The sequence below is a fragment of the Pseudophryne corroboree genome, chromosome 7, assembly GCF_028390025.1.
Source record: "Pseudophryne corroboree isolate aPseCor3 chromosome 7, aPseCor3.hap2, whole genome shotgun sequence".
In the NCBI taxonomy this organism is placed as follows: domain Eukaryota; kingdom Metazoa; phylum Chordata; class Amphibia; order Anura; family Myobatrachidae; genus Pseudophryne; species Pseudophryne corroboree.
In genome coordinates, this window is record NC_086450.1 from 235894651 (window position 1) to 235922413 (window position 27763).

The 27763-nt window shown below is 48.0% G+C and overlaps 1 protein-coding gene across 3 annotated transcripts in view; it reads right to left on the minus strand.

Annotated features, from left to right (window-relative positions):
• Positions 1-27355, minus strand: part of RALB (RAS like proto-oncogene B) — a 173084-nt gene extending 145729 nt beyond the window's left edge. Inside the window, exon 1 of one of the 3 annotated variants that reach the window (XM_063934033.1) lies at positions 27137-27352. In XM_063934033.1, the coding sequence (XP_063790103.1) occupies positions 27137-27337 (201 nt within the window). In that variant the 5' untranslated portion in view covers positions 27338-27352. Of the gene's footprint in view, positions 1-27136 lie in introns of all 3 variants that reach the window. The other 2 variants (XM_063934034.1, XM_063934035.1) reach the window with 2 other exon arrangements.
• Positions 27356-27763: the final 408 nt, after the last annotated feature.

Sequence of the window (27763 nt, forward strand, 5' to 3'; positions counted from 1 at the left end):
CATACCAGCTCACACATACAAGGTACATCAAGCTAACTTAGCTTGAAAACTCAGCAACCGCTGAAAACATTACTTACCAAGTAACAATGCAGTAATTAACTAACAAAGTTGTGCTGAACCAGATAACAATTGCAGGAAAACGAAACGCTGGGCGGGCGCCCAGCATCCTCTACGGACTACAAGAAAAGGATTTTCCGGTAGGTAACCAAAATCCTATTTTTTTCCTACATCCTAGAGGATGCTGGGGTCCACATTAGTACCATGGGGATGTACCAAAGCTCCCAGAACGGGAGGGAGAGCGCGGAGGCTCATGCAGAACCGATTGGCCTCTGATGATCTGAAGTTCAGTCAAAGTATCGAACTTGTAAAACTTTGCAAACGTGTTTGACCCAGACCAAGTTGCAGCTCGGCAAAGTTGTAACGCCGAGACACCCCGGGCAGCCGCCCAGGAATACCCCACCTTACGAGTAGAGTGGGCCCTGACAGACGTAGGACACGGCAAGCCTGCCATAGAATACGCATGCTGGATAGTGAACCTGATCCAGCGAGAGATCGTCTGCTTAGAAGCAGGACACCCAATTTTCTTGGTATACAGCACAAACAGTCCGATTCCCTGTGACGAGCAGTCCTCTTCACATAGATTGTCAGAGCCCTTACAACATCCAAGGACTTTGATGAAATTGAGAAGTCAGTAGCCACTGGCACCACACTAGGTTGGTTGATATAAAATGCCGACAACCTTCGGAAGAAACTACCGACGTGTCCAGAGCTCAGCTCTATCTTCATGGAAAATCAAGTATGGGCTTTTACAAGCAAAGCCCACAACTTCGACACACGTCTAGCAGAAGCTAAACCCAACAACGTGACAGACGTCCACGTAAGAAATTTGACCTCAACCTCCTGTAGAGGCTCGAACCAGTCCGACTGAAGGAACTGCAACACCACATTAAGGTCTCAAGGCGCCGTAGGCAGTACAAAGGAGGTTGGATGTGCAGAACTCCAGTCAAAAAAGTCTGAACCTCAGGGAGGGCAGCCAATTGTTTTTGGAAGAAAATGGATAGGGCTGAAATCTGGGCCTTCACAGATTCCAACCTCAGGCCCATATCCACAGCAGCTTGTAGGAAGAGGAGAAACCGTCCCAGTTGAAACTCCACCACAGGAAATTTCTTGGACTCACACCAAGATACATATTTTTTCCAAATTCAATGGTAACGTTTAGACATTACTCCTTTCCTAGCCTGTATCAGGGTAGGAATAACCTTGTTCGGAATGCCCTTCCGAGCTAATATCAGGTGTTCAACCTCCATGCCGTCAAACGTAGCCGCGGTAAGTCTTGATAGACGAACGGCCCCTGCTGCAGCAGGTCCTCCCGAAGAGGAAGAGGCCTCGGCTCTTCTTACAGTAGATCCAGAAGATCCGCGTACCAAGCCCTTCTTGGCCAGTCTGGAGCAATAAGGATCGCTTGAACCCTTGTTCTCCTTATAAGCTTTAGAACTCTTGGGATGAGTGGAAGTGGAGGAAACAAGTACACCGACTGAAACACCCACGGAGTCACTGGGGCGTCCACCACCACTGCTTGCGGGTCATTCGACCTGGAAAAATACAGCCGAAGCTTCTTGTTGAGACGAGAGACCATCATGTCGATCTGGGGTACGTCCCAAAGATCTGTTACCTCCTTGAACACCTCCGGATGGAGGCCCCACTCCCCTGGATGGAGATCGTGTCTGCTGAGGAAGTCCGCTTCCCAGTTGTCTACTCCCGGAATGAAGATTGCTGACAGTGCCAACGCATGCTTTTCTGCCCAGAGGATGATTCTTGTTACCTCTGCCATTGCAGCTCTGCTCTTCGTTCTGCCCTGTCGGTTTATGTAAGCCACCGTTGTCATATTGTCCGACTGCACTTCAATGGCACGATTTCTCAGAAGATGGGCCGCTTGGAGAAGACCGTTTTAGATGGCTCTTAATTCCAGAATGTTTATCGGCAGGCCGGCTTCCAGACTGGACCACTTTCCTTGGAAGGTTTCCCCTTGAGTGACTGCGCCACAGACCCGGAGACTTGCATCGGTGGTTAGAAGTATCCAGTCCTGAATCCCGAACCTACAGCCCTCCAGAAGGTGAGGTAATTGCAGCCACCAGAGGAGTGAAATCCTGGCCTTTGGCGACAGACGTATTCTCTGGTGCATGTGTAGATGGGATCCCGAACATTTGTCCAGGAGACCCAGTTGGAAGGACAGAGCATGAAACCTCCCATACTGCAGAGCCTCGTAAGAGGCCATAATCTTCCACAGAAAGCAAAAGCACTGATGAACTGACACCCGGGCAGGCTTCAGGACATCCCGGACCATCGTTTGAATCACCAACGCTTTTTCATCTGGGAGAAACACCCTCTGCACCTCCATGTCGAGGATCATTCCCAGAAAGGATAACCTCCTGGATGGTTCCAATTGTGATTTTGGAAGATTCAGGATCCAGCCATGTTCCCTGAGAAGCTGGGTCATGAGTGTTATCGACCGTAACAGCTTCTCCTTGGATGATGCCTTCATCAGCAGATCGTCCAGATACGGAATTATGTTCACCCCCTGTCTGTGGAGGAGAATCATCATTTCTGCCATCACCTTGGTGAATACCCTCAGTGCTGTGGAGAGCCCGAATGGGAGGGCCTGGAACTGAAAGTGACAGTCCAACAATGCGAATCGAAGGGGAGCTTAATGCGGCAGCCAAATCGGAACGTGGAGGTACACATCCTTGATATCCAGGGATACTATGAATTCCCCCTCCTCCAGACCTGATATCACTGCCCCTAGAGACTCCATTTTGAACTTGAACTCCCTCAGAAAGGGGTTTAGTGATTTTAAGTTCAGAATGGGCCTGACTGAACCATCCGGTTTCGGTACCAAGAAAAGGTTTGAATAGTAACCCTTGTTTTGCATATGAGGAGGTACTGGTACAATAACTTGTGCCTCCACCAACTTCTGGATGGCTTCTTGCAGGACAGTCCTGTCTGCCAGCAGAGCTGGCAAGCCTGATCTGAAAAATCGGTGAGGGAGATTTTGAAATTCCAGCCTGTACCCCTGGGACCCAATATCTTGCACCCAGGGGTCCAGGCCAGAGGACACCCAGACATGAATGAAATGTCTGAGTCTCGCTCCCACCAGCCCCACCTCCGGGGTGTGCAGTCCACCGTCATGCGGAGGACTTTGGTGTACCTGAAGCAGGTTTCTGTCCTGGGAACCTGAAGTCGCAGGTTTCTTGACCTTGAGCCGACATCCCACGAAAGAAGGTGTTGGACGGCTTAGCCTTTCTGGGCTTGTTAGACCGAAAGGGCTGTGATGTAACTGAAGAAAAGGGTTTCTTCGGAGCAGGTGTAGCTGAGGGAAGAAAGGGTGACTTACCAGCAGTAGAGATCCACGCATCTAACACTGCCCCAAAGAGAGCCTGACCTGTGTAGGGTAGGGTCTCCACACTTCTGGATTCCACGTCGGCAGACCACTGGCGCAACCACAGTCCTCGACAAGCCGATACTGACATGGAGGAAATCCCCGCAGCCATGGAACCCAGGTCTTCCATGGATTCTGCCAGAAATCCTGCCGAATCCTGAATGTTACCTAAAAACAATTCAACATCACATTTCTCCATGGTATCCAAGTCCTCAAGTAACGTGCCTGAACACTTTACTATAGCTTTGGCAATCCAAGCAGTGGCAATAGTGGGACGTATGTTTGCCCCAGAAGCCGTGTACATGGATTCAAGCGTATTATCAATTTTACGATCAGCAGGCTCTTTCAAGGCGGTAGATCCTGGAACAGGTAAAACCACCTTTTTTGAGAGTGGATACTGACGCGTCAACAATAGGCGGGTTTTCTCATTTTTTCCCATCCTCTACCGGGAAAGGAAACGCCACCAGAACCCTTTTAGGAATCTGGAATTTTTTATCCGGGTTTTCTCAAGCATTTTCAAATATAGCATTCAATTCCTTTGACGCAGGGAAGGTTAGCGAGGCTTTCTTATTTTAAGTGAAGTAAGCCTCCTCAACCTGCTCGGGTATTGTATCAGCAATATTCAACACATTGAAAAAAGAACTCAGCTGCGCAATGAAATTGGAAACATGAACAAAAGCGGACGTATGCTGAGAAAATTATAATGAAAATTTAATAGAACAATAAAAGAAATTTCATACAATAAAACATATAGTCTGGACTTAAACCTTATAAGGAAAATAATAAGATTTTACTCACCGGTAAATCTATTTCTCGTAGTCCATAGTGGATGCTGGGACTCAGTAAGGACCATGGGGAATAGCGGCTCCGCAGGAGACTGGGCACAACTAAAGAAAGCTTTAGGACTACCTGGTGTGTACTGGCTCCTCCCACTATGACCCTCCTCCAGACCTCAGTTAGGATACTGTGCCCGGAAGAGCTGACACAATAAGGAAGGATTTTGAATCCCGGGTAAGACTCATACCAGCCACACCGTATAACTCGTGATACTATACCCAGTTAACAGTATGAAATATAACTGAGCCTCTCAACAGATGGCTCAACAATAACCCTTTAGTTAGGCAATAACTATATACAAGTATTGCAGACAATCCGCACTTGGGATGGGCGCCCAGCATCCACTACGGACTACGAGAAATAGATTTACCGGTGAGTAAAATCTTATTTTCTCTGATGTCCTAAGTGGATGCTGGGACTCCGTAAGGACCATGGGGATTATACCAAAGCTCCCAAACGGGCGGGAGAGTGCGGGTGACTCTGCAGCACCGAATGAGCAAACTCTAGGTCCTCCTCACCAAGGGTATCAAACTTGTAGACTCTTGCAAAAGTGTTTGAACCCGACCAAGTAACAGCTCGGCAAAATTGTAAAGCCGAGACCCCTCGGGCAGCCGCCCAAGAAGAGCCCCTTTCCTCGTGGAATGGGCTTTTACAGATTTAGGGTGCGGCAGTCCAGCCGCAGAATGTGCAAGTTGAATCGTGCTACAGATCCAGCGAGCAATAGTCTGCTTAGAAGCAGGAGCACCCAGCTTGTTGGGTGCATATAGGATAAATAGCGAGTCAGTTTTCCTGACTCCAGCCGTCCTGGAAACATATTTTTCAGGGCCCTGACTACGTCCAGTAACTTGGAATCCTCCAAGTCCCAATTAGCCGCAGGCACCACAATAGGTTGGTTCACATGAAACACTGATACCACCTTAGGAAGGAATTGGGAACGAGTCCTCAATTCCGCCCTATCCATATAAAAAAAAAAAAAATCAGATAAGGGCTTTTGCATGATAAAGCCGCCAATTCTGATACACGCCTGGCCGACGCCAAGGCCAACAGCATGACCACTTTCCACGTGAGGTATTTTAGCTCCACGGATTTAAGTGGCTCAACCCAATGCGACTTCAGGAAATCAAACAGCACGTTGAGATCCCACGGTGCCACTGGAGGCACAAACGGGGGCTGACTATGCAGCACTCCCTTAACAAAAGGCTGAACTTCAGGCAGTGAAGCCAGTTCTATTTTGGAAGAAAATCGTTAGAGCCGAAATCTGGACCTTAATGGAACCCAATTTTAGGCCCATAGTCACCCCTGACTGTAGGAAGTGCAGAAATCGACCTAGCTGAAATTCCTCCGTTGGGGCCTTCCTGGCCTCACAGCACGCAACATATTTTCGCCATATGCGGTGATAATGGTTTGCGCTCACTTCTTTCCTAGCTTTAATTAGCGTAGGGATAACTTCCTCCGGAATGCCCTTTTCCTTCAGGATCCGGCGTTCAACCGCCATGTCGTCAAACGCAGCCGCGGTACGTCTTGGAACAGACAGGCCCCCTGCTGCAGCAGGTCCTGTCTGAGCGGCAGAGGCCATGGGTCCTCGGAGATCATTTCTTGGAGTTCTGGGTACCAAGCTCTTCTTGGCCAATCCGGAACAATGAGTATAGTTCTTACTCCTCTCCTTCTTATTATTCTCATTACCCTGGGTATGAGAGGCAGAGAAGGGAACACATACACCGACTGGTACACCCACGGTGTTACCAGAGCGTCCACAGCTATCGCCTGAGGGACCCATGACCTGGCGCAATATCTTTTTAGCTTTTTGTTGAGGCGGGACGCCATCATGTCCACCTGTGGCCTTTCCCAACGGTGTACAATCATTTGGAATACTTCTGGATGAAGTCCCCACTCTCCCGGGTGGAGGTCGTGTCTTCTGAGAAAGTCTGCTTCCCAGTTGTCCACTCCGGGAATGAACACTGCTGACAGTGCTAACACATGATTTTCCGCCCATCGGAGAATCCTTGTGGCTTCTGCCATCGCCATCCTGCTTCTTGTGCCGCCCTGTCGGTTTACATGAGCGACCGCCGTGATGTTGTCTGACTGAATCAGCACCGGCCGGTGTTGAAGCAGGGGTCTAGCCTGACTCAGGGCATTGTAATTGGCCCTTAGTTCCAGAATATTTATGTGTAGGGAAGTCTCCTGACTTTTCCATAGTCCTTGGAAGTTTCTTCCCTGTGTGACTGCCCCCCAGCCTCGAAGGCTGGCATCCGTGGTCAGCAGGACCCAGTCCTGTATGCCGAATCTGCGGCCCTCTAGAAGATGAGCACTCTGCAGCCACCACAACAGCGACACCGTGGCCCCAGGGTTATCCGCCGATGCATCTGAAGATGCGACCCGGACCACTTGTCCAACAGATCCCACTGGAAGATCCTTGCATGGAACCTGCCGAATGGAATTTCTTCGTAAGAAGCTACCATCTTTCCCAGGGCTCGCGTGCATTGATGCACCGACACCTGTATTTGTATTAGGAGGTCTCTGTCTAGAGATGACAACTCCTTGGACTACTCCTCCGGGAGAAACCCTTTTTTCTTGTTCTGTGTCCAGAACCATACCCAGGAACAGTAGACGCGTCGTATGAACCAGCTGCGACTTTGGAATGTTCAGAATCCAGCCGTGCTTTTGTAGCACTTCCCGAGATAGTGCTACTCCGACGAACAACTGCTCCCTGGACCTCGCCTTTATAAGGAGATCGTCCATTATTTTGGCCATTACCTTGGTAAATACCCTCGGTGCCGGGGACAGACCAACGGCAACGTCTGGAATTGGTAATGACAAACCTGTACCACAATTTTGAGGTACTCCTGGTGAGGAGGGTAAATAGGGACATGCAGGTAAGCATCCTTGATGTCCAGTGATACCATGAAATTCTCCAGGCTTGCAATTATCGCCCTGAGCGATTCCATTTTGAACTTGAACCTTCGTATATAAGTGTTCAAGGATTTCAATTTTAGAATGGGTCTCACCGAACAGTCTGGTTTCGGTACCACAAACATTTTGGAATAGTAACCCCGGCCTTGTTGAAGGAGGGGTACCTTGATTTCACCTGCTGGAAGTACAGCTTGTGAATTGCCGCCAGTACTACCTCCCTTTCTCTGAGGGCAGCAGGCAAGGCTGATGTGAGGTAACGGCGAGGGGGAGTCGCCTCGAACTCCAGCTTGTATCCCTGTGATACTACTTGCAGAACCTAGGGATCCACCTGTGGGCAAGCCCACTGGTCCCTGAAGTTCCCGAGACGCGCCCCCACCGCACCTGTCTCCACCTGTGGAGCCCCAGCGTCATGCGGTGGACTCAGAGGAAGCGGGGGAAGATTTTTGATCCTGGGAACTGGCTGTCTGGTGCAGCTTTTTCCTTCTTCCCTTGTCTCTGTGCAGAAAGGAAGCACCTTTGACCCGCTTGATTTTCTGAAGCCGAAAGGACTGTGCCTGAAAATACGGTGCTTTCTTAGGCTGTGAGGAAACCTGAGGTAAAATTATTCTTCCCAGCTGTTGCTGTGGATACAAGGTCCCAGAGACCATACCCAAACAATTCCTCACCCTTATAAAGGCAGAATCTCCATGTGTCTTTTAAAGTCAGCATCACCTGTCCACTGCCGGGTCTCTAATACCCTCCTGGCAGAATGGACATTGCCTTAATTCTGGGTGCCAGCCGGCAAATATCCCTCTGTGCATCCCTCATATATAAGACGACGTCTTTAATATGATCTATGTTAGCAAAATATTATCTCTGTCTAGGGTATTAATATTGACAGTGTATCAGACCACGCTGCAGCAGCACTATTCATGCTGAGGCAATTGCAGGTCTCAGTATAGTACCCGAGTGTGTATATACAGACTTCAGGATAGCCTCCTGCTTATTATCAGCAGGCTCCTTTAAAGTGGCCGTATCCTAAGACGGCAGTGCCACCTTTTTTGACAAACGTGTGAGCGCCTTATCCACCCTAGGGGATATCTCCCAACGTGACCTATCCTCTGTCGGGAAAGGGTACGCCATCAGTAACTTTTTAGAAATTACCATTTCTTATCGGGGGAACCCACGCTTCTTTACACACTTCATTCACTCATCTGATGGGGGAACAAAACACTGGCTGCTTTTTCTCCCCAATCATAAAACCCCTTTTATGTGGTACTTGGGTTCAGGTCAGAAATGTGTAACACATTTTTCATTGCCGAGATCATGCAACGGATGTTCCTATGGATTGTGTATATGTCTCAATCTCGTCGACACTGGAGTCAGACTCCGCGTCGACATCTGTGTCTGCCATCTGAGGTAACGGGCGTTTTTTTGAGCCCCTGATGGCCTTTGAGACGCCTGGGCAGGCGCGGGCTGAGAAGCCGGATGTCCCACCGCTGTTACGTCATCCAGCCTTTTATGTAAGGAGTTGACATTGTCGGTTAATACCTTCCACCTATCCATCCACTCTGATGTCGGCCCCACAGGGGGCGACATCCCATTTATCGGCCTCTGCTCCGCCTCCACGTAACCTTCCTCATCCAACATGTCGACACAGCCACACCGCACACACACAGGGAATGCTCTGACTGAGGACAGGACCCCACAAAGTCCTTTGGGGAGACAGAGAGAGAGTATGCCAGCACACACCAGAGCGCTATATAATGCAGGGATTAACACTATAACCGAGTGATTTTTCCCCCAATAGCTGCTTGTATACACATATTGCGCCTAAATTTAGTGCCCCCCCTCTCTTTTTAACCCTTTGAGCCTGAAAACTACAGGGGAGAGCCTGGGGAGCTGTCTTCCAGCTGCACTGTGAAGAAAAAATGGCGCCAGTGTGCTGAGGGAGATGGCACCGCCCCTTTTCCGGCGGACTTCTCCCGCTTTTTCTGGAATTCTGGCAGGGGTATTTTTACACCTATATAGCCTTCCTGACTTTATATGGTGTAGATTTGCCAGCCAAGGTGTATTATATTGCCCTCAGGGCGCCCCCCCCCAGCGCCCTGCACCCATCAGTGACCGGAGTGTGAGGTGTGCATGAGGAGCAATGGCACTGCAGCTGTGCGCTACCTTGTTGAAGACAGAAGTCTTCTGCCGCCGATTTTCCGGAACACTTCTTGCTTCTGGCTCTGTAAGGGGGCCGGCGGCGCGGCTCCGGGACCGAACGATCGAGGTCGGGTCCTGTGTTCGATCCCTCTGGAGCTAATGCTGTCCAGTAGCCTAAGAAGCCCAAGCTACCACCAGTTAGGTAGGTTCGCTTCTTCTCCCCCTAGTCCCTCGCTGCAGTGAGTCTGTTGCCAGCAGATCTCACTGTAAAATAAAAAACCTAAAATATACTTTCTTTCTAGGAGCTCAGGAGAGCCCCTAGTGTGCATCCAGCTCAGCCGGGCACAAGATTCTAACTGAGGTCTGGAGGAGGGTCATAGTGGGAGGAGCCAGTGCACACCAGGTAGTCCTAAAGCTTTCTTTAGTTGTGCCCAGTCTCCTGCGGAGCCGCTATTCCCCATGGTCCTTACGGAGTCCCAGCATCCACTTAGGATGTCAGAGAAAGTAAAATACCCTGTACTGGATATCAGATAAAACAAGCACTTGTGGTGTGAGCAGTAACAATATGCAACATTTGTATCCAACAAGTAGAAACAGTATCGTATCCTGGATATGAATGAATTGTTAGAATGTGGAGTCATTCATAAGTTTTAAACTGATAACTGCAGTCCCATGAATGTATTAATAGAGCTCCTTTATGTAGAAATGCTCCGATGTCAGATAAAGTCAAAATTACCTCTCCCGTGGGCTGGTTTCTAACCGAGCGTCCTCGGTTAGATTATCCTGCATTGCCCACCACGTAGCTGTCACTGGTAGGGAAAGTGCAAAGCTTGCACTGGGCGGAGTCCTACACGGAGACACTGCTGGAGGTATAAAGGAGCCGCTATGGAGACAGTTGCCAGTGCTGCTCGGCAGGCCTCAATGTCAGCTGTGGCGTGCAGAGAATAATATGCCACTGCAGGGGCTGCAAGGCCAATATCGGTCTCTTAGTATAGATGAAAGTGCTTGTCATGCAAAATGCTTGTTAGGCAGAGTGTAGAAGTCCAGTAGGTAAAAAAGAATTGAGGAGTCCTAAACTGTTTCGTCACGCTCCACGTGACTTTCTCAAAGGTATATGAGAAATGATAGGCTATACCTTTGAGAAAGTCACGTGGAGCGTGACGAAACAGTTTAGGACTCCTCAATTCTTTTTTACCTACTGGACTTCTACACTCTGCCTAACAAGCATTTTGCATGACAAGCACTTTCATCTATACTAAGAGACCAATATTGGCCATGCAGCCCCTGCAGTGGCATATTATTCTCTGCACTCCGCAGCTGACATTGAGGCCTGCCGAGCAGCATTGGCAACTCAGTCTCCATAGCGGCTCCTTTATACCTCCAGCAGTGTCTCCGTGTAGGACTCCGCCCAGTGCAAGCTTTGTACTCTCCCTCCCAGTGACAGCTACGTGGTGGGCAACACAGGATAATCTAACCGAGAAAGCTCGGTTAGAAACCAGCCCACGGGAGAGGTAATTTTGACTTTATCATAAGGAAAGATGCTTGGCTGAACAACAGCCAGCTGAACAGGGCTTTATTATAAGGGCTTTTTTAAAAGGGTTATGAAAATATTACAATAGACTTACCCGGGACTTACCAGGACGAAAACAGACGGAAACAACCCACCGACAAAACAGAAAACATCGTCCCTTCCTTACATTCCCAATCATCTGTGTACTTCAGCGTATGTAAATATTTTAGCAACTAAAATCCTCATGACCTCTAAGAACAAAATGCAACCAATTTGGTAGACAACTATATACATTGTGATTTACATGTGATTGTACATACCTGTTTGTCACTTTGCTCTATAATGCACAGTTAACATACAGCAGAACAACACCAGTAGGCACCTGCACTTTTAACTTGAACAAGTAAAACCTTACACTCTCAGCCTAGAAAACACTGATTTCATCTCAAACTAACTATGTTCCACAAATTGATTTTCTGCATTGCTCTTCATGGAGTATTCATAAAGGCCATTGCATCATTCAGTCTCCCAGCAACTCACCCCTCTGGACATGTTGCCCCCTCAATTCTACACTCCCCTCTTATTAGCACTCATGAGCTTTTTACTTCCCTATACTCATTGACAATAACATCTACAACCTCTCACCATAAAAAAACTTTCACAAACCTCTGACACCCACATTTATCTCTCTCTTCTGCTTCTGATAGCTGGTGACATTTCACCAAATCCAGGACCCAGCCACTTGCATCACTCACATTCACCTGATTCACAGCAACATAGAAATCCAGCTAACCTCATAAACATCACATGTCTTCCATCACCCTCCAGATCACTAAAATGTGCCTTATGGAATGCACGCTCTGTTTGTAACAAATTAACATCCATCCATGACCTCTTCATATCTAACAACATCAATCTGCTGGCTATAACAGAAACCTGGCTCACACAATCTGACACAGCCTCCCCTGCAGCACTGGCACATGGTGGTCTCCACTTTACACACACCTCCAGACCCGATAACCATAAAGGAGGAGGAGTTGGACTTTTACTTTCCCAATCTTTTGCATATACTGTTCTACCACAGGTTCCATCACTCACATTTACATCATTTGAACTACATTCCATTAGGGTTTACTCTTCTTTCACTCTGCGTGTTGCAGCTATCTACCGCCCACCTGGGCATCCAAAACAATTCTTGGATGATTTTTCTGCCTGGCTCCCTCACTTCCTATCCTCTGACATCTCCACCATTATCATGGGTGATTTCAATATTGCTATTGATTGTCCAAAATCTGCTGCGCATGCCTCCAAACTACTCTCTCTAACCTCCTCTCTTGGCCTCTCCCAATGGACTGACTCCTCTACTCATCAGGTGGGCCACTGCCTTGATCTAGTATTCACCAGACTATGCTCCATCGCTGAACTCACTAAAGGGCCCTACTCACTGGCCGACCCGCCGCCGAGCTGCCCAACGGCGGATACGGCCGACGAGCGACCCGGCGGCGGGGGGGCAGTGACGGGGGGAGTGAAGTTTCTTCACTCCCCCCGTCACGCGGCTGCATTGAAGTGCAGGCAAATATGGACGAGATCGTCCATATTGGCCTGCATGCACAGCCGACGGGAGACCAGCGATGAACGAGCGCGGGGCCGCGCATCGTTCATTGCAGGAGTCTCCACACTGAAAGATATGAACGAGTTCTCGTTCATTTATGAACGAGATCGTTCATATCTTTCAAAAAATCGGCCAGTGTGAAGGGCCCTTAACACTCCTTTCCCCCTCTCAGATCACAACCTTATCACCTGCATGCTTTCCTCTGTTAATTCAAACCCTGTGTTGCGGAAGTTCTCCAATCTTCCTCAAACTCGCAGAAATATTAACACAATTAATCTTCAAGAACTTTCCACTTCACTCCAACAACTGCTTTCACCTATTTCTGCATTCACCTCTCCTGAGATGGCTGTATCACACCTTAATGAGACTCTAGAACTAGCCCTTGATGAAGTGGCTCCAGCTACCCATCACACTCCACGTAGGCCTAGATGTCAACCATGGCACTCCAAATTAACAAGACAACTACAAAAACTCACACGAAAACTTGAACGTCAGTGGCGTAAATCTCGTATTTCAAGTGACTTCCTCACATATAAGACAGTCTACCATTCTTATAAAAATGCCCTGGACACTGCCAAACAAACATATTTCCAAACTCTTATCTCTGCTCAAGCCTCTAACCCCAAACGACTCTCTAATACATTTAAATCACTTCTGAATCCTCCCGCACCTACCCCACCAGCCACTATCAAGGCACAGGATCTTGCTTCCTACTTCAAGGAGAAGATTGCTAAGATCCGAGATGAAATGGTATGCTCTTCGGCAGCCAGTGACCTGCTCCGTTCTTTACCTGAACCCTCTGGCACTCTTTCTTTATTTGATCCCACAAATGAAGATGAAGTATCATCACTCTTCTCATCCTGCTTCTCTACTACCTCTCCTCTTGATCCTTTACCCTCACAAATAAGTAAAGCTCTGTCTCTGGTGCTCATCCCTACCTTAACTAACATCTGTAATCTCTCTCTCTCTCTACTGGTATTTCTCTATCGTCCTAAGTGGATGCTGGGGTTCCTGAAAGGACCATGGGGAATAGCGGCTCCGCAGGAGACAGGGCACAAAAAAGTAAAGCTTTTACCAGATCAGGTGGTGTGCACTGGCTCCTCCCCCTATGACCCTCCTCCAGACTCCAGTTAGATTTTGTGCCCGAACGAGAAGGGTGCAATCTAGGTGGCTCTCCTAAAGAGCTGCTTAGAGAAAGTTTAGCTTAGGTTTTTTACTTTACAGTGAGTCCTGCTGGCAACAGGATCACTGCAACGAGGGACTTAGGGGAGAAGTAGTGAACTCACCTGCGTGCAGAGTGGATTTGCTGCTTGGCTACTGGACACTAGCTCCAGAGGGACGATCACAGGTACAGCCTGGATGGTCACCGGAGCCGCGCCGCCGGCCCCCTTGCAGACGCTGAAGAGAGAAGAGGTCCAAAATCGGCGGCTGAAGACTCCTGAGTCTTCATAAAGGTAGCGCACAGCACTGCAGCTGTGCGCCATTTTCCTCTCAGCACACTTCACACAACAGTCACTGAGGGTGCAGAGCGCTGGGGGGGGCGCTCTGAGAGGCAAATAAAAACCTTATTAGAGGCAAAAAATACCTCACATATAGCCCACAGAGGCTATATGGAGATATTTAACCCCTGCCTAACTTCAAAAATAGCGGGAGACGAGGCCGCCGAAAAAGGGGCGGGGCCTATCTCCTCAGCACACAGCGCCATTTTCTCTCACAGAAAAGCTGGAGAGAAGGCTCCCAGGCTCTCCCCTGCACTGCACTACAGAAACAGGGTTAAAACAGAGAGGGGGGGCACTGATTTTGGCGATATTGTATATATATATAAAAGATGCTATAAGGGAGAAACACTTATATAAGGTTGTCCCTATATAATTATAGCGTTTTTGGTGTGTGCTGGCAGACTCTCCCTCTGTCTCCCCAAAGGGCTAGTGGGTCCTGTCCTCTGTCAGAGCATTCCCGGTGTGTGTGCTGTGTGTCGGTACGTGTGTGTCGACATGTATGAGGACGATGTTGGTGAGGAGGCGGAGAAATTGCCTGTAATGGTGATGTCACTCTCTAGGGAGTCGACACCGGAATGGATGGCTTATTTAGAGAATTACGTGAGAATGTCAACACGCTGCAAGGTCGGTTGACGACATGAGACGGCCGACAATCTATTAGGACCGGTCCAGGCGTCTCAGAAACACCGTCAGGGGTTTTAAAAACGCCCATTTACCTCAGTCGGTCGACACAGACACAGACACGGACACTGAATACAGTGTCGACGGTGAATAAACAAACGTATTTCTCATTAGGGCCACACGTTAAGGGCAATGAAGGAGGTGTTACGTGTTTCTGATACTACAAGTACCACAAGAAAGGGTATTATGTGGGAGTGAAAAAACTACCTGTAGTTTTTCCTGAATCAGATAAAATAAAATGAAGTGTGTGATGATGCGTAGGGTTACCCCGATAGCAAATATTGGCGTTATACCCTTTCCCGCCAGAAATTAGGGTACGTTGGGAAACACCCCTTAGGGTGATAAGGCGCTCACACGCTTATCAAGTGGCGTTACCGTCTCCAGATACGGCCGCCCTCAAGGAGCCAGCTGATAGGAAGCTGGAAAAATATCCTAAAAAGTATATACACACATACGGTGGTTATACTGCGACCAGCGATCGCCATCAGCCTGGAGATGCAGTGCTGGGTTGGCTTGGTCGGATTCCCTGACTGAAAATATTTTATTCATGTAGAGCATTTAATAGGATGCATTCTATATATATGTATGTGAGATGCACAGAGGGATATTTGCTCTCTGGCATCAAGATAAGTGCGTTGTCCATATCTCCCAGAAGATGTCAGGGACACGACAGTGGTCAGGTGATACAGATCCCATACGGCAGATGGAAGTATTGCTGTATAAAGGGAAGGAGTTATTTGGGGGTCGGTCCATCGGACCTGGGGACCACAGCAACAGCTGGGAAATCCAACCTTTTTTACCCCAAGTTACATCTCAGCTAAAAAAGACACCGTCTTTTCAGCCTCAATCTTTCCTTTCCCATGAGGGCATGCAGGCAAAAGGCCAGTCATATCTGCCCAGACATAGAGGTAAGGGAAGTAGACTGCAGCAGGCAGCCCTTTCCCAGGAAAAGAAGCCCTCCACCGCGTCTGCCAAGTCCTCAGCATGACGCTGGGGCCGTGCAAGCGGACTCAAGGTGGGGGGGTAGTCTCAAGAGTCTCAGGGCGCAGTGGGATCACTCGCAAGTTGACCCCTAGATCGTACGAGTATTATCCCAGGGGTAAAGATTGGAGAGTCGAGACATCTTCTCCTCGCAGCTTCCTGAAGTCTGCTTTACCAACGGCTCCCTCCGACAGGGAGGCAGCATTGGAAACAATTCACAAGCTGTATATCCAGCAGGTGATAATCAAAGTACCCCTCCTACGACAAGGAAAAGGGTATTATTTTTCCACACTATATTGTGGTACTGAAGCCAGACGGCTTGGTGACACATAGTCTAAATCTAAAATGTTTTGAACACTTACATAAAAGGTTCAAATCGAGATAAAGTCACTCAGAGCAGTGATAGCGAACCGGAAAAAAGGGGACTATATGGTGTCCCTGGACATCAAGGATTACCTCCATGTCCAAAATTTGTCCTTCTCATCAAGGGTACCTCTGGTTCGTGGTACAGAACTGTCAATATCAGTTTCAGACGATGCCGTTTGAATTATCCACGGCACCCCGGGCCTTTTTACCAAGGTAATGGCCGAAAAGATGTTTCTTCAAAGAAAAAAGGCATCTAAATTATCCCTTACTTGCACGACCTAAAAAGGGCAAGTTCCAGAGAACAGTTGGAGGTCGGAAGAGCACTATCTAAAGTAGTTCTTCGACGGCACGACTGGATTCTAAATATTCCAAGAATCGCAGCTGTTTTCCGACGATACGTCTGCTGTTCCTAGGGATGATTCTGGACACGGTTCAGAAAAAGGTTTTTCTTCCCGAGGAAAAAGCCAAGGAGTTATCCGACCTGTCAGGAACCTCCTAAAACCAGGAAAGGTGTCTGTACATCAATGCACAAGAGTCCTGGGAAAAATGGTGGCTTTTTACGAAGCAATTCCATTCGGCAGATTCCATGCAAGAATTTTCCAAAGGGATCTGTTGGACAAATGGTCAGGGTCGCATCCTCAGATGCACCTGCGAATAACCCTGTCGCCAAGGACAAGGGTATATCTTCTGTGGTGGTTGCAAAAGGCTCATCTATTGGAGGGCCGCAGATTCGGCATACAGGATTTGATCCTGGTGACCACGGACGCCAGCCTGAGAGGTTGGGGAGCAGTCACACAAGGAAGAAACTTCCAGGGGGTATGGACGAACCTGGAAAAGTCTATTCACATAAACATTCTGGTACTAAGAGCAATCTAAAATGCTCTAAGCCAGGCGGAACCACTCCTGCAAGGAAAACCGGTGTTGATTCAGTCGGACAACATCACGGCGGTCGCCCATGTAAACAGACAGGGCGGCACAAGAAGCAGGAGTGCAATGGCAGAAGCTGCCAAGATTCTTCGCTGGGCGGAGAATCACGTAATAGCACTGTCAGCAGTGTTCTTCCCGGGCGTGGACAACTGGGAAGCAGACTTCCTCAGCAGACACGATATACACCCGGGAGAGGGGGGTCTTCATCCAGAAGTCTTCCACATGCTAATAAACTGTTGGGAAAGACCAATGGTAGACATGATGGCGTCTCGCCTCAACAAGAAACTGGACAAGTATTGCGCCAGGTCAAGAGATCCACAGGCAATAGCTGTGGACGCACTGGTAACACCTTGGGTGTACAAATCAGTATATGTGTTTCCTCCTCTGCCTCTCATACCAAAGGTATTGAAGATTATACGGTGAGGAGGAGTAAGAAATACTAGTGGCTCCGGATTGGCCAAGAAGGACTTGGTACCCGGAACTTCAAGAGTTGGTCACGGACGACCCGTGCCCTCTACTTCTGAGAAGGGACCTGCTACAACAGGGTCCCTGTCTCTTTCAAGACTTACCGCGGCTGCGTTTGACGGCATGGCGGTTGAACGCCAGATCCTAAAAGGGAAAGGCATTCCAGAAGAAGTCATTCCTACCTTGATTAAGGCAAGGAAGGAAGTCACCGCGAAACATTATCACCGCATTTGGCGAAAATATGTCGCGTGGTGCGAGGATCGGAGTGTTCCGACGGAGGAATTTCAACTGGGTCGTTTCCTACATTTCCTACAATCAGGATTGTCTAGGGGTCTCAAATTGAGATCTATTAAGGTTCAAATTTCGGCCCTGTCAATATTCTTCCAAAAAGAATTGGCCTCAGTTCCTGAGGTACAGACTTTTGTTAAAGGAGTACTGCATATACAGCCTCCTGTGGTGCCTCCGGTGGCACCGTGGGATCTAAATGTAGTTTTAGATTTCCTCAAATCCCATTGGTTTGAACCATTGAAAAAGGTGGATTTTAAATATCTCACATGGAAAGTGACTATGTTACTGGCCCTGGCTTCCGCCAGGAGAGTATCTGAATTGGCGGCTTTATCTTATAAAAGCCCTTATCTAATCTTCCATTCGGATAGGGCAGAACTGAGGACTCGTCCGCATTTTCTCCCTAAGGTGGTATCAGCGTTTCACCTGAACCAACCTATTGTGGTGCCTGCGGCCACTGGCGACTTGGAGGGCTCCAAGTTGTTGGACGTTGTCAGAGCCTTAAAAATATACATTTCAAGGACGGCTGAAGTCAGAAAATCTGACTCGCTGTTGATACTATATGCACCCAACAAGTTGGGTGCCCCTGCTTCTAAGCAGACGATTGCTCGTTGGATTTGTAACACAATTCAACTTGCTCATTCTGTGGCAGGCCTGCCACAGCCTAAATCTGTTAAGGCCCATTCCACAAGGAAGGTGGGCTCATCTTGGGCGGCTGCCCGAGGGGTCTCGGCATTACAATTCTGCCGAGCAGCTACGTGGTCGGGGGAAAACACGTTTGTAAAATTCTACAAATTTGATACCCTGGCAAAAGAGGACTTGGAATTCTCTCATTCGGTGCTGCAGAGTCATCCGCACTCTCCCGCCCGTTTGGGAGCTTTGGTATAATCCCCATGGTCCTTTCAGGAACCCCAGCATCCACTTAGGACGATAGAGAAAATAAGAATTTACTTACCGATAATTCTATTTCTCGGAGTCCGTAGTGGATGCTGGGCGCCGATCCCAAGTGCGGATTATCTGCAATACTGTACATAGTTATTGTTAACAAATTCGGGTTATATTGTTAAGGAGCCATCTTTAAGAGGCTCTTTCTGTTATCATACTGTTAACTGGGTTTAGATCACAAGTTGTACGGTGTGATTGGTGTGGCTGGTATGAGTCTTACCCGGGATTCAAATTGCCTCCCTTATTGTGTACGCTCGTCCGGGCACAGTACCTAACTGGAGTCTGGAGGAGGGTCATAGGGGGAGGAGCCAGTGCACACCACCTGATCTGGTAAAAGCTTTACTTTTTTGTGCCCTGTCTCCTGCGGAGCCGCTATTCCCCATGGTCCTTTCAGGAACCCCAGCATCCACTACGGACTCCGAGAAATAGAATTATCGGTAAGTAAATTCTTATTTTTTCCTTCACTCTTCAAGCATACAGTGATTACTCCCATTTTAAAAAAACAAAATTCTGACCCTAATGCTCTCTCAAACTACCGCCCTATCTCTCAGCTCCCTTGTCTCTCTAAGCTACTTGAGAGACTTGCCTACACTCGACTCACACACTTTCTTAACTCATACACTTTGTTGGACCCACTTCAGTCAGGCTTCCATTCCCAACATTCCACAGAGACGGCACGGACTAAAGTGGTTAATGATTTGGTCACTACGAAGTCTAAAGACCACTACTCACTACTTATTCTTCTAGACCTATCTGCTGCATTTGACACTGTAGACCACTCTTCTCATACAGACACTACAATCCCTAGGTCTTAAAGACACAGCCCTTTCTTGGTTCCTATCGTACCTATCTAATCGCTCCTTCAGTGTTCGCTTCTCTGAATCTACCTCCTCTTCGCTACCTCTTTCAGTTGGAGTACCGCAAGGCTCAGTCTTGGGTCCTCTGCTTTTCTCTATCTATACCTCATCTCTTGGTAAACTAATCAGCTCTTTTGGTTTTCAGTATCATCTGTACGCAGATGATACTCAAATCTACCTATCCTCCCCTGACTTGTCCCTATCTGTACTGGACCGTGTCACTGAATGCCTTTCTGCCATCTCATCCTGGATGACATCTCGCCACCTCAAACTTAATATTTCAAAGACGGAGTTAATTATATTTCCACCTGCCAATAGTAGGTACCAACCTGATATCTCTATCACTGTTGAAAACTCGACTATCTACCCTACCCCACAAGCTCGCTGCCTAGGTGTCATCCTTGACTCTGATCTGTCCTTTGTTCCCCACATTCAATCTGTCTCAAGATCATGTTACATGCATCTAAAAAAACATAACCAAAATACGACCATACCTTACACAAGACACTGCTAAAACTCTAATCCACGCTCTCATTATCTCCCGCATTGATTATTGCAATAGTCTCCTAACTGGTCTTCCCAAAACGAGACTCTCACCACTACAATCCATTCTGAACGCAGCGGCGAGGCTTATCTTCCTCGCTAGACGTTCATCGTCTGCAGATCCACTCTGTCAGTCCCTCCATTGGTTACCTGTACTCTACCGCATTCAATATAAAATACTTTTACTCACACACAAGGCCATTAACCAAACTACACCAGCGTACATCACTTCGCTTATCACAAAATATCTCCCAACCCGACCTCTTCGCTCTTCACAAGACCTGCGTCTCTCATCCACACTCATTACTCGCTCCCACTCACGACTGCAGGACTTTCATCGGGCTGCACCCACTCTGTGGAATGCCCTACCACGCACAATAAGACTCTCCTCTAGTCTCCAAACCTTCAAGCGTTCCCTCAAAACTCACCTCTTTAGGCAAGCGTATCAAATTCCTGAACCGCCCACATAACTTTCATAAACCTTCCTATCAAATTACATCCACTCTGTACAGTCCACACATATCCTCACATGTCTTTTCATTCTATGCAATAGATAGCACCTTTCCTTGTGTACATATGCCTATTTCCCTATAGATTGTAAGCTTGCGAGCAGGGCCTTCCTACCTCTATGACTGTTATCACCCAGTTTGTTATTGTTATTTCAAATTGTAAAGCGCAACGGAATTTGCTGCGCTATATAAGAAACTGTTAATAAATAAATAAATAAATAAATAAATAATCTGACATCGGAGCATTTCTACATAAAGGAGCTCCATTAATACATTCATGGGACTGCAGGTATCAGTTTAAAACTTATGAATTACTCCACATTCTAACAATTCATTCATATCCAGGATACGATACTGTTTCTACTTGTTGGATACAAATGTTGCATATTGTTACTGCTCACACCACAAGTGCTTGTTTTATCTGATATCCAGTACAGGGTATTTTACTATTTTTCTTACAAGGTTTAAGTCCAGACTAAATGTTTTATTGTATGAAATGTTTTTTATTGTTATATTAAATTTTCTTTATAATTTATCTCAACATACGTCAGCTTTTGTTCATGTTTCCAATTTAATTGCACAGCTGAGTTCTTTTTTCAATTTAGTTTCCTTCAATTAGGCAAATACACAGTGCCTACACTGCAGCGCATTGAAATTGGGGAATTTTTTTATATAGAACAATTTATTACGAGGCGCTTTCAGCAGTTTTTGTTTATTTTAATATTCAACACATCCCTAATAGCCTCTATCATCAACTGCACCCCTTTTGCAAGAGATGCTGCCCCCCGCAACACATCCCCGTCACCGTCTGCAGTATCAGAATCGGTATCATCCTGCATGATCTGAGCAAGAGCACGTTTATGTGAATATACAGCGGGGAGCCCTGATGTACCAGAACTGGGCCAGACTGCCATAGAGTTCTGTAAAGCCGAAGTTGCCGATTCATTTTGTGCAACCCTATTTGAAATCTGAGAAATCATAGATTTGATAGAGGATAACCACTCAGGCTCCCTTGCTGGAATCTGTGCTAAACCAGTGCAATCCTGATTACATGGAATGGGATCATCCTGAAAGGACATAACCTCAGCATATGACACAGAGTCCCTGGACATTGCTTAATGGAGACCACAGACACTACACACACACACACACGGGAGGGCAGACAGAGTTTCACCCCCAAGAATGGCAAGAGACACACAGAGATTGGAGCCAACCCAAACACAGCGCTTTTAATATAAAGGGAGACCCCCTATCAGAGCTGACTGTGCACCTTAATAGGTGACACAGTCGTTTTGCAGCCTCTCCCGCCCCACCTTCTACAACCCCCTGGTACAGTGATAGATAGCTGGAGTTGCTGTGAAGGGACTTGCTCTTCACTGACAGCGTTGTGCAGGCAGGAAAATGGCGCTGAGCGCTGCTGGGTCCGCTCTGAGAAGCTCTGCCCCCAAAATGGCGATGTCTTCACGCTCTTCATAGGATTATACTGGCCTGAGGATTTGTGCTGGCTGAGATCCGGGAACCCCGACAGGCTGTGTGACCAGTGTAGGCGCTGGCTCAGGATGCGCCCCTCAGCGCCACACTATGTACCGCTGAGCCTCCGGAGCGCAGTTAATACTGTGCTCCTACCCTTATGCCGCCATCTTCTGACCGTCCCCCCGCTTGCTAGGGAGGGGGGGGGGGGGGGGGGTCAGTGGCTCACTCGCCACAAATATTCAGCTCTGTAAGGGGGTGGCAGCATGCTGCCGAGGTGAGTGATCCCCTGTGGCGGGGAACGATCTATCCCCTCAGGAGCTCAGTGTCCTGTCAGTGGAGATAGTGGCTCAGACCCTGCAGGGCGGACACTACTTCCCCCCCCCCACCCCCAAGTCCCATGAAGCAGGGAGGCTAAGATAAACTTTTCTAGAGAAACTCTGTAGAGCTCCCCTAGCTGTGACCGGCTCCTCCAGGAACATTTTCTAAACTGAGTCTGGTAGGAGGGGCATAGCGGGAGGAGCCAGCCCACACTCTCAAACTCTTAAAGTGCAAATGGCTCCTGGTGGACCCGTCTATCCCCCGTGGTACTAATGTGGACCCCAGCATCCTCTAGGACGTAAGAGAAATAACCCACCCAAATCTAACTCTCTCTGCACATGTTATATCTGCCCCTCCTGCAGTGCACATGGTTTTGCCCATTAGCTAACAAATTTGCTGCTGCGATCAGATCTAAATTAGGCCCATAGTGTCTTCAACTCCTCCTTTCACATTCAGCTGTCTCCTGAGCTCAATCCTCTCAGTCATTGGAAATTCAATTATTTTTGGGCAGTCTAAAGTGATGAGAGCTACAGTACTAAATTATTTGTGCCAATGGGCGCGAATAATGCTGGCACCCATTATTTCTACTTGCTCCCTCCTAAGGTGGCGAGCAGAAACCTGCCCTAAGTCAGGATTTTGGGTACCCAATACTTTGCATGGATTTACCCGCTTTATGCGTCTAAACCCAGTGCATTTGGAGTTGACAAGTAACGGGCACCTGCAGCAATTGCACATCTCCATGTCAGAAGCCCAAAAACAATTGAATTCCCCTTATAGGGTCATAATGACAAAGGGGAAGACATTTTGCATAGTACCCTTATTTTAAAATGTCATTAAATTTACCACAATACACGTACACTATAAAATCACAAGCATAATATAATAAAAACGTTCACTGATAGTGAACACAACTTTAACAAGTATCAGTTCTACAAGTCCTGGGATACAGGTGGTCTGCTGCTGCTCATCTGTGAGGATAAAGTGCTATTTTGGCAGAATGATGTTCCCAAACAACATTCAACTAATTTTCAACTACAAGCCTTTCCCTTTTTGACCTTATGACTGAGAGGATTGAGAACTGGTCCAGGAAAAGGCAGACAAATGTGAAAGGCGTTGATAAGAACCAGGGTCTAGTAAGAATCAAATCAAAAGGGTGATCCTGTGCCATATGCAGCTATTCTCTCTATTTGTGGATAATATGCACCTTCTAAATATGACATTACTATGGTGACTATTGTCTGAAAATACTTCACTACATTGTTCTATTTTCATTTTATTATCTCATCTGTTCCTCCACCCCCCCCCCCCCACCTCCCCACTTGACCCTATCCCTCCCACCTCCTCTGCTACCTCTATCTTTCTGCATGTTCCCATCATGCCCACCTTCTCAATCTCTCCCTCTCATCAGGCCCCTCAGCGTTGCAGCATGTACTCGTCTCCCCTATTCTTATAAACCCTACCCTTGATTTAAACACCCTCTCCAACTACCAACCCATCTCTCTCCTCCCTTTTGAATCCAAACTCCTTGAGCGTATTATCTACAATCGCCTTACCCTTTCTTTCCTCCCACTCACTGCCTGACCCTTTCCAGTCTGGCTTCCGTTCTCTCTCCACTCCACTGAAACTGCCCTCACAAAAGTCTGCAATGACCACCATGCTACCAAATCTAAGGGCCACTACTCTCTGCTTATTCATCTTCACCTCTCTGCTGCTCTTGACACTGTACCACACTCTCCTTCTGCAAATCCTTCACTCCCTTAGTCTCTGTGATACTGCCCTCTCCTGGCTGTCCTCCTACCTCACTGACGGTCCCTTCTGTTCTCTGTAGTCGTCTCCCCCCACACTGCCACTAACTATAGGTGTCCACCAAGGTTCTGTTCTTGGTCCTCTCTTTTTCTCTCTCTATAAATCCTCTTTAAGTGAACGCAATAGCTCTTTTAACTTCCAATACCATCCCTATGCAGACGATACTCAAATCTACATTTCCTCCCCTGACCTCTTACTCGTATCTCCAACTGTCTCTCTGCTATATCATCTTGGATGTCCCAGCACTTTCTTAAACTTAACATGTCTAAGACTGAGCCGATCATCTTCCCTCCCTCCCGCACAACCTCACCTCCCACAATTTTTATTCTCTATTGATGGCACTACTATCTCCTCTAGGCCCCAAGTGCGCTGTCTTGGAGTAATCCTTGACTTCTCCCTCTCCTTCAAGCCATCATTCAGCACCTCTCACAAACCTGCCATTCTCAAAAATATTTCCAGGATTAGACACTCTCACCCAGGATGCTACTAAGGCTATTATCCACTCACTGGTCATTTCCAGACTGTACTACTGTAATCTCCTACTAACTGGCATCCCTAACAAATGCTTCTCTCCACTCCAATCTATACTTAATGCTGCAACCCGGCTTATCTTCCTCATCAAACACACTATGTCCACCTCCCCTCTCCCACTAACCCTTCATTAGCTTCCCTTTCAGAATCCTATTCAAACTTCTCACACTCACTTACAAAGCCCTCACTCACTCCTCTCCCATTTACATCTGACCTTTTTTCCCCTTCTACACTCCCATCCATCCTCCTCGCTCAGCTAATGCACACCACCTCTCCTATCTACTGATTAATTCCTCCCACTCCTACCTTCAAGATTTCTCACGTGCTGCTCTCTTTCTCTAGAATTCTCTACATCTCCCCCTCAGACTCTTCACAAAACTTGAAACGGGTTCTGAAGACCTACTTCTTCACCAAACCCAGCCTAATTTCATCCGAACCCTCTGATTCACGCTCACTGTCTACACCATCTGTGTCAGCCATCTGTCTGCCCCTCCCCTTTAGAATGTAAGCTCTCGTGTGCTGGGTCCTCAACCCTCATGTGTTTATCCTTCGCTTACTTAAACCGTCTTCAATGGCACCAATTCCCACGGTTTTCTGCCACCCTGATACTTACGTCAGTGTTGTCTGCTTCTGTAGCTATATTTATTTACCCTGTACTTGTCCTATATTGTCTTCAACTGCAAGTCACTATTTTCCTGTTTTATTTTGTTTATGTACTCTGTAATTGGGTGCTGCGGATCCCTTGTGGCGCCACATAAATAAATAATAATAATAAATAATAAAAAATGTATATCAAAAAACACAATTGGTGTACCAAAACTTGGTAGAATACTGTGAAAGGAATTTTATTCAACAAATTAAACAAAGCTTTCTTTTCTTTTAACCTGAATCATCCAAATTACATACTAACACACATAAATACCCTATGTAAATAATAATTTTCCTTTTGTAAGTTATTGTTAGCTTTAACTTCACATATTTCAAATCTATAAAAAGCTAAACTATGACTTTTCCTAATATAATGCAATACACCCAAAATTATTAACGTCTGTCATTCTAAAACACTTTTCATACAGTAGGTTGTAATACCCTAAAGTTAATTTCATTATATTTAGTTTTCAACAATCCAGACCTTTCCAAATCTTTTATATTATTACATATTTCTTCATCTTCTCACAATTATAATTCCTCTGGGAAAACTTAATTCACTTATTGTGATGAACATTTCTCATATTACTCTAATCTGATTTGTGTAAAATTAACTTTCCGTAAATTCTCAATATTTTGGGGTGATCAGTCTCTGCTCTCAGTAAGCCGTTTCAGCCATGCCCAACTTTAAACTACATAATGATACAGTCAGAAAGCCAGGGAGGGCGCCGAGGGGCAGGTCAAGACAGAAAGACCTGGAGGGCACCGAGGGGCAGGTCAAGACACAAAGTCAAGGAGGGCACCGAGGGTCATGTCAAGACACAGTCAAGGAGGGCACTGAGGGGCAGACAGAAAGCCAGGGAGAGCGCAGAAGGTGCTGGCAAGACGGCAAGCCGGGGCAGGCAAGACAGAAAGCCAAAGGGGGGGCACCGAGGTGCGGGCAAGACGGAAAGCCAAAGGGGGGGCACCGAGGTGCGGGCAAGACATAAAACCAGCCGAATGCTCCAAAGGGCAGGCAAGACAGAAAGCCAGGGCGGGCCGCAGAGGGGCAGGCAAGACAGAAAGCCAGGGCGGGCCGCAGAGGGGCAGGCAAGACAGAAAGCCAGGGCGGGCCGCAGAGGGGCAGGCAAGACAGAAAGCCAGGGCGGGCCGCAGAGGGGCAGGCAAGACAGAAAGCCAGTGCGGGCCGCAGAGGGGCAGGCAAGACAGAAAGCCAGGGCGGGCCGCAGAGGGGCAGGCAAGACAGAAAGCCAGGGCGGGCCGCAGAGGGGCAGGCAAGACAGAAAGCCAGGGCGGGCCGCAGAGGGGCAGGCAAGACAGAAAGCCAGGGCGGGCCGCAGAGGGGCAGGCAAGACAGAAAGCCAAGGAGGACACAGAGGGGCAGGCAAGACAGAAAGCCAGGGAGGGCGTGGAAGGGCAGTCAGGAAACCAAGGAGCGCGCTGAGGGGAGTCAGAAAGCCAGAGAACAGGCAGAGGTGCTATCAAGATCGAGAGCTAAGGGGCAGACAGAAAGCCAGAGAGGACGCTGAGGGGCAGACAGAGAGCCAGAGAGGTTGCTGAGGGGCAGACAGAGAGCCAGAGAGGTTGCTGAGGGGCAGACAGAGAGCCAGAGAGGTTGCTGAGGGGCAGACAGAGAGCCAGAGAGGTTGCTGAGGGGCAGACAGAGAGCCAGGGACGGTGCAAGGGGGACTTACAAGACAAAACCCCAGGGACGGCGATGAGGGGGTAGAGAAGACAGAGACCCAGGGACAAGGCTTAGAGACACACGAAAACGCCACCGAGGGACAGGTAGTGAAACGGCACAGCTAGACGTTACCCAAAGTATGGTAACTAAGTGTATAATCGGGTGTCCAGGCCGGTCCCTCACCTTCGGGTGTCTCCTCTCCGCCACTCCCCGGTCCTCCTGTGCTCTGTCTCCTGTTCTCCGGGCGCGGCCCCTCTTCCTGCAGCCGCTACGGCTCCCAGGCGGGGACAGTTGTTTTCCACAACGCGCTGCTACGGAGCGGCTGCTGGACCCAACTACGTTTGTGCGCGAACACAAGCTTGCTGCACATGCGCATTCAATCATTTATTGATTCATTTAGTTACCCCGAGGGTCATTGTTCCCGAGTCCGATGCCGCTCATTATGGACTCCCTCAGCCTGCCAGGCCTGGTAAAGCTGTAGCTCTCCTTCTGTTGCGAAACTACCGTCCCAGCTGTGGCAGGGCCTGCTGAAACTTGTAGTTTCACAACAGCTTGACAGCTACAAGTTGACAAAGCCAGTGTGAGCAGTGTGTGTGGCCATAATGTTGCTTTATTGCATTATTGTTATTTTCTCTTACGTCCTAGAGAATGCTGGGGACTCCGTAAGGACCATGGGGTATAGACGGGCTCCGCAGGAAATAGGGCACCTAAAAGAACTTTGACTATGGGTGTGCACTGGCTCCTCCCTCTATGCCCCTCCTCCAGACCTCAGTTAGATTCTGTGCCCAGAGGAGAAAGGGTACAATGCAG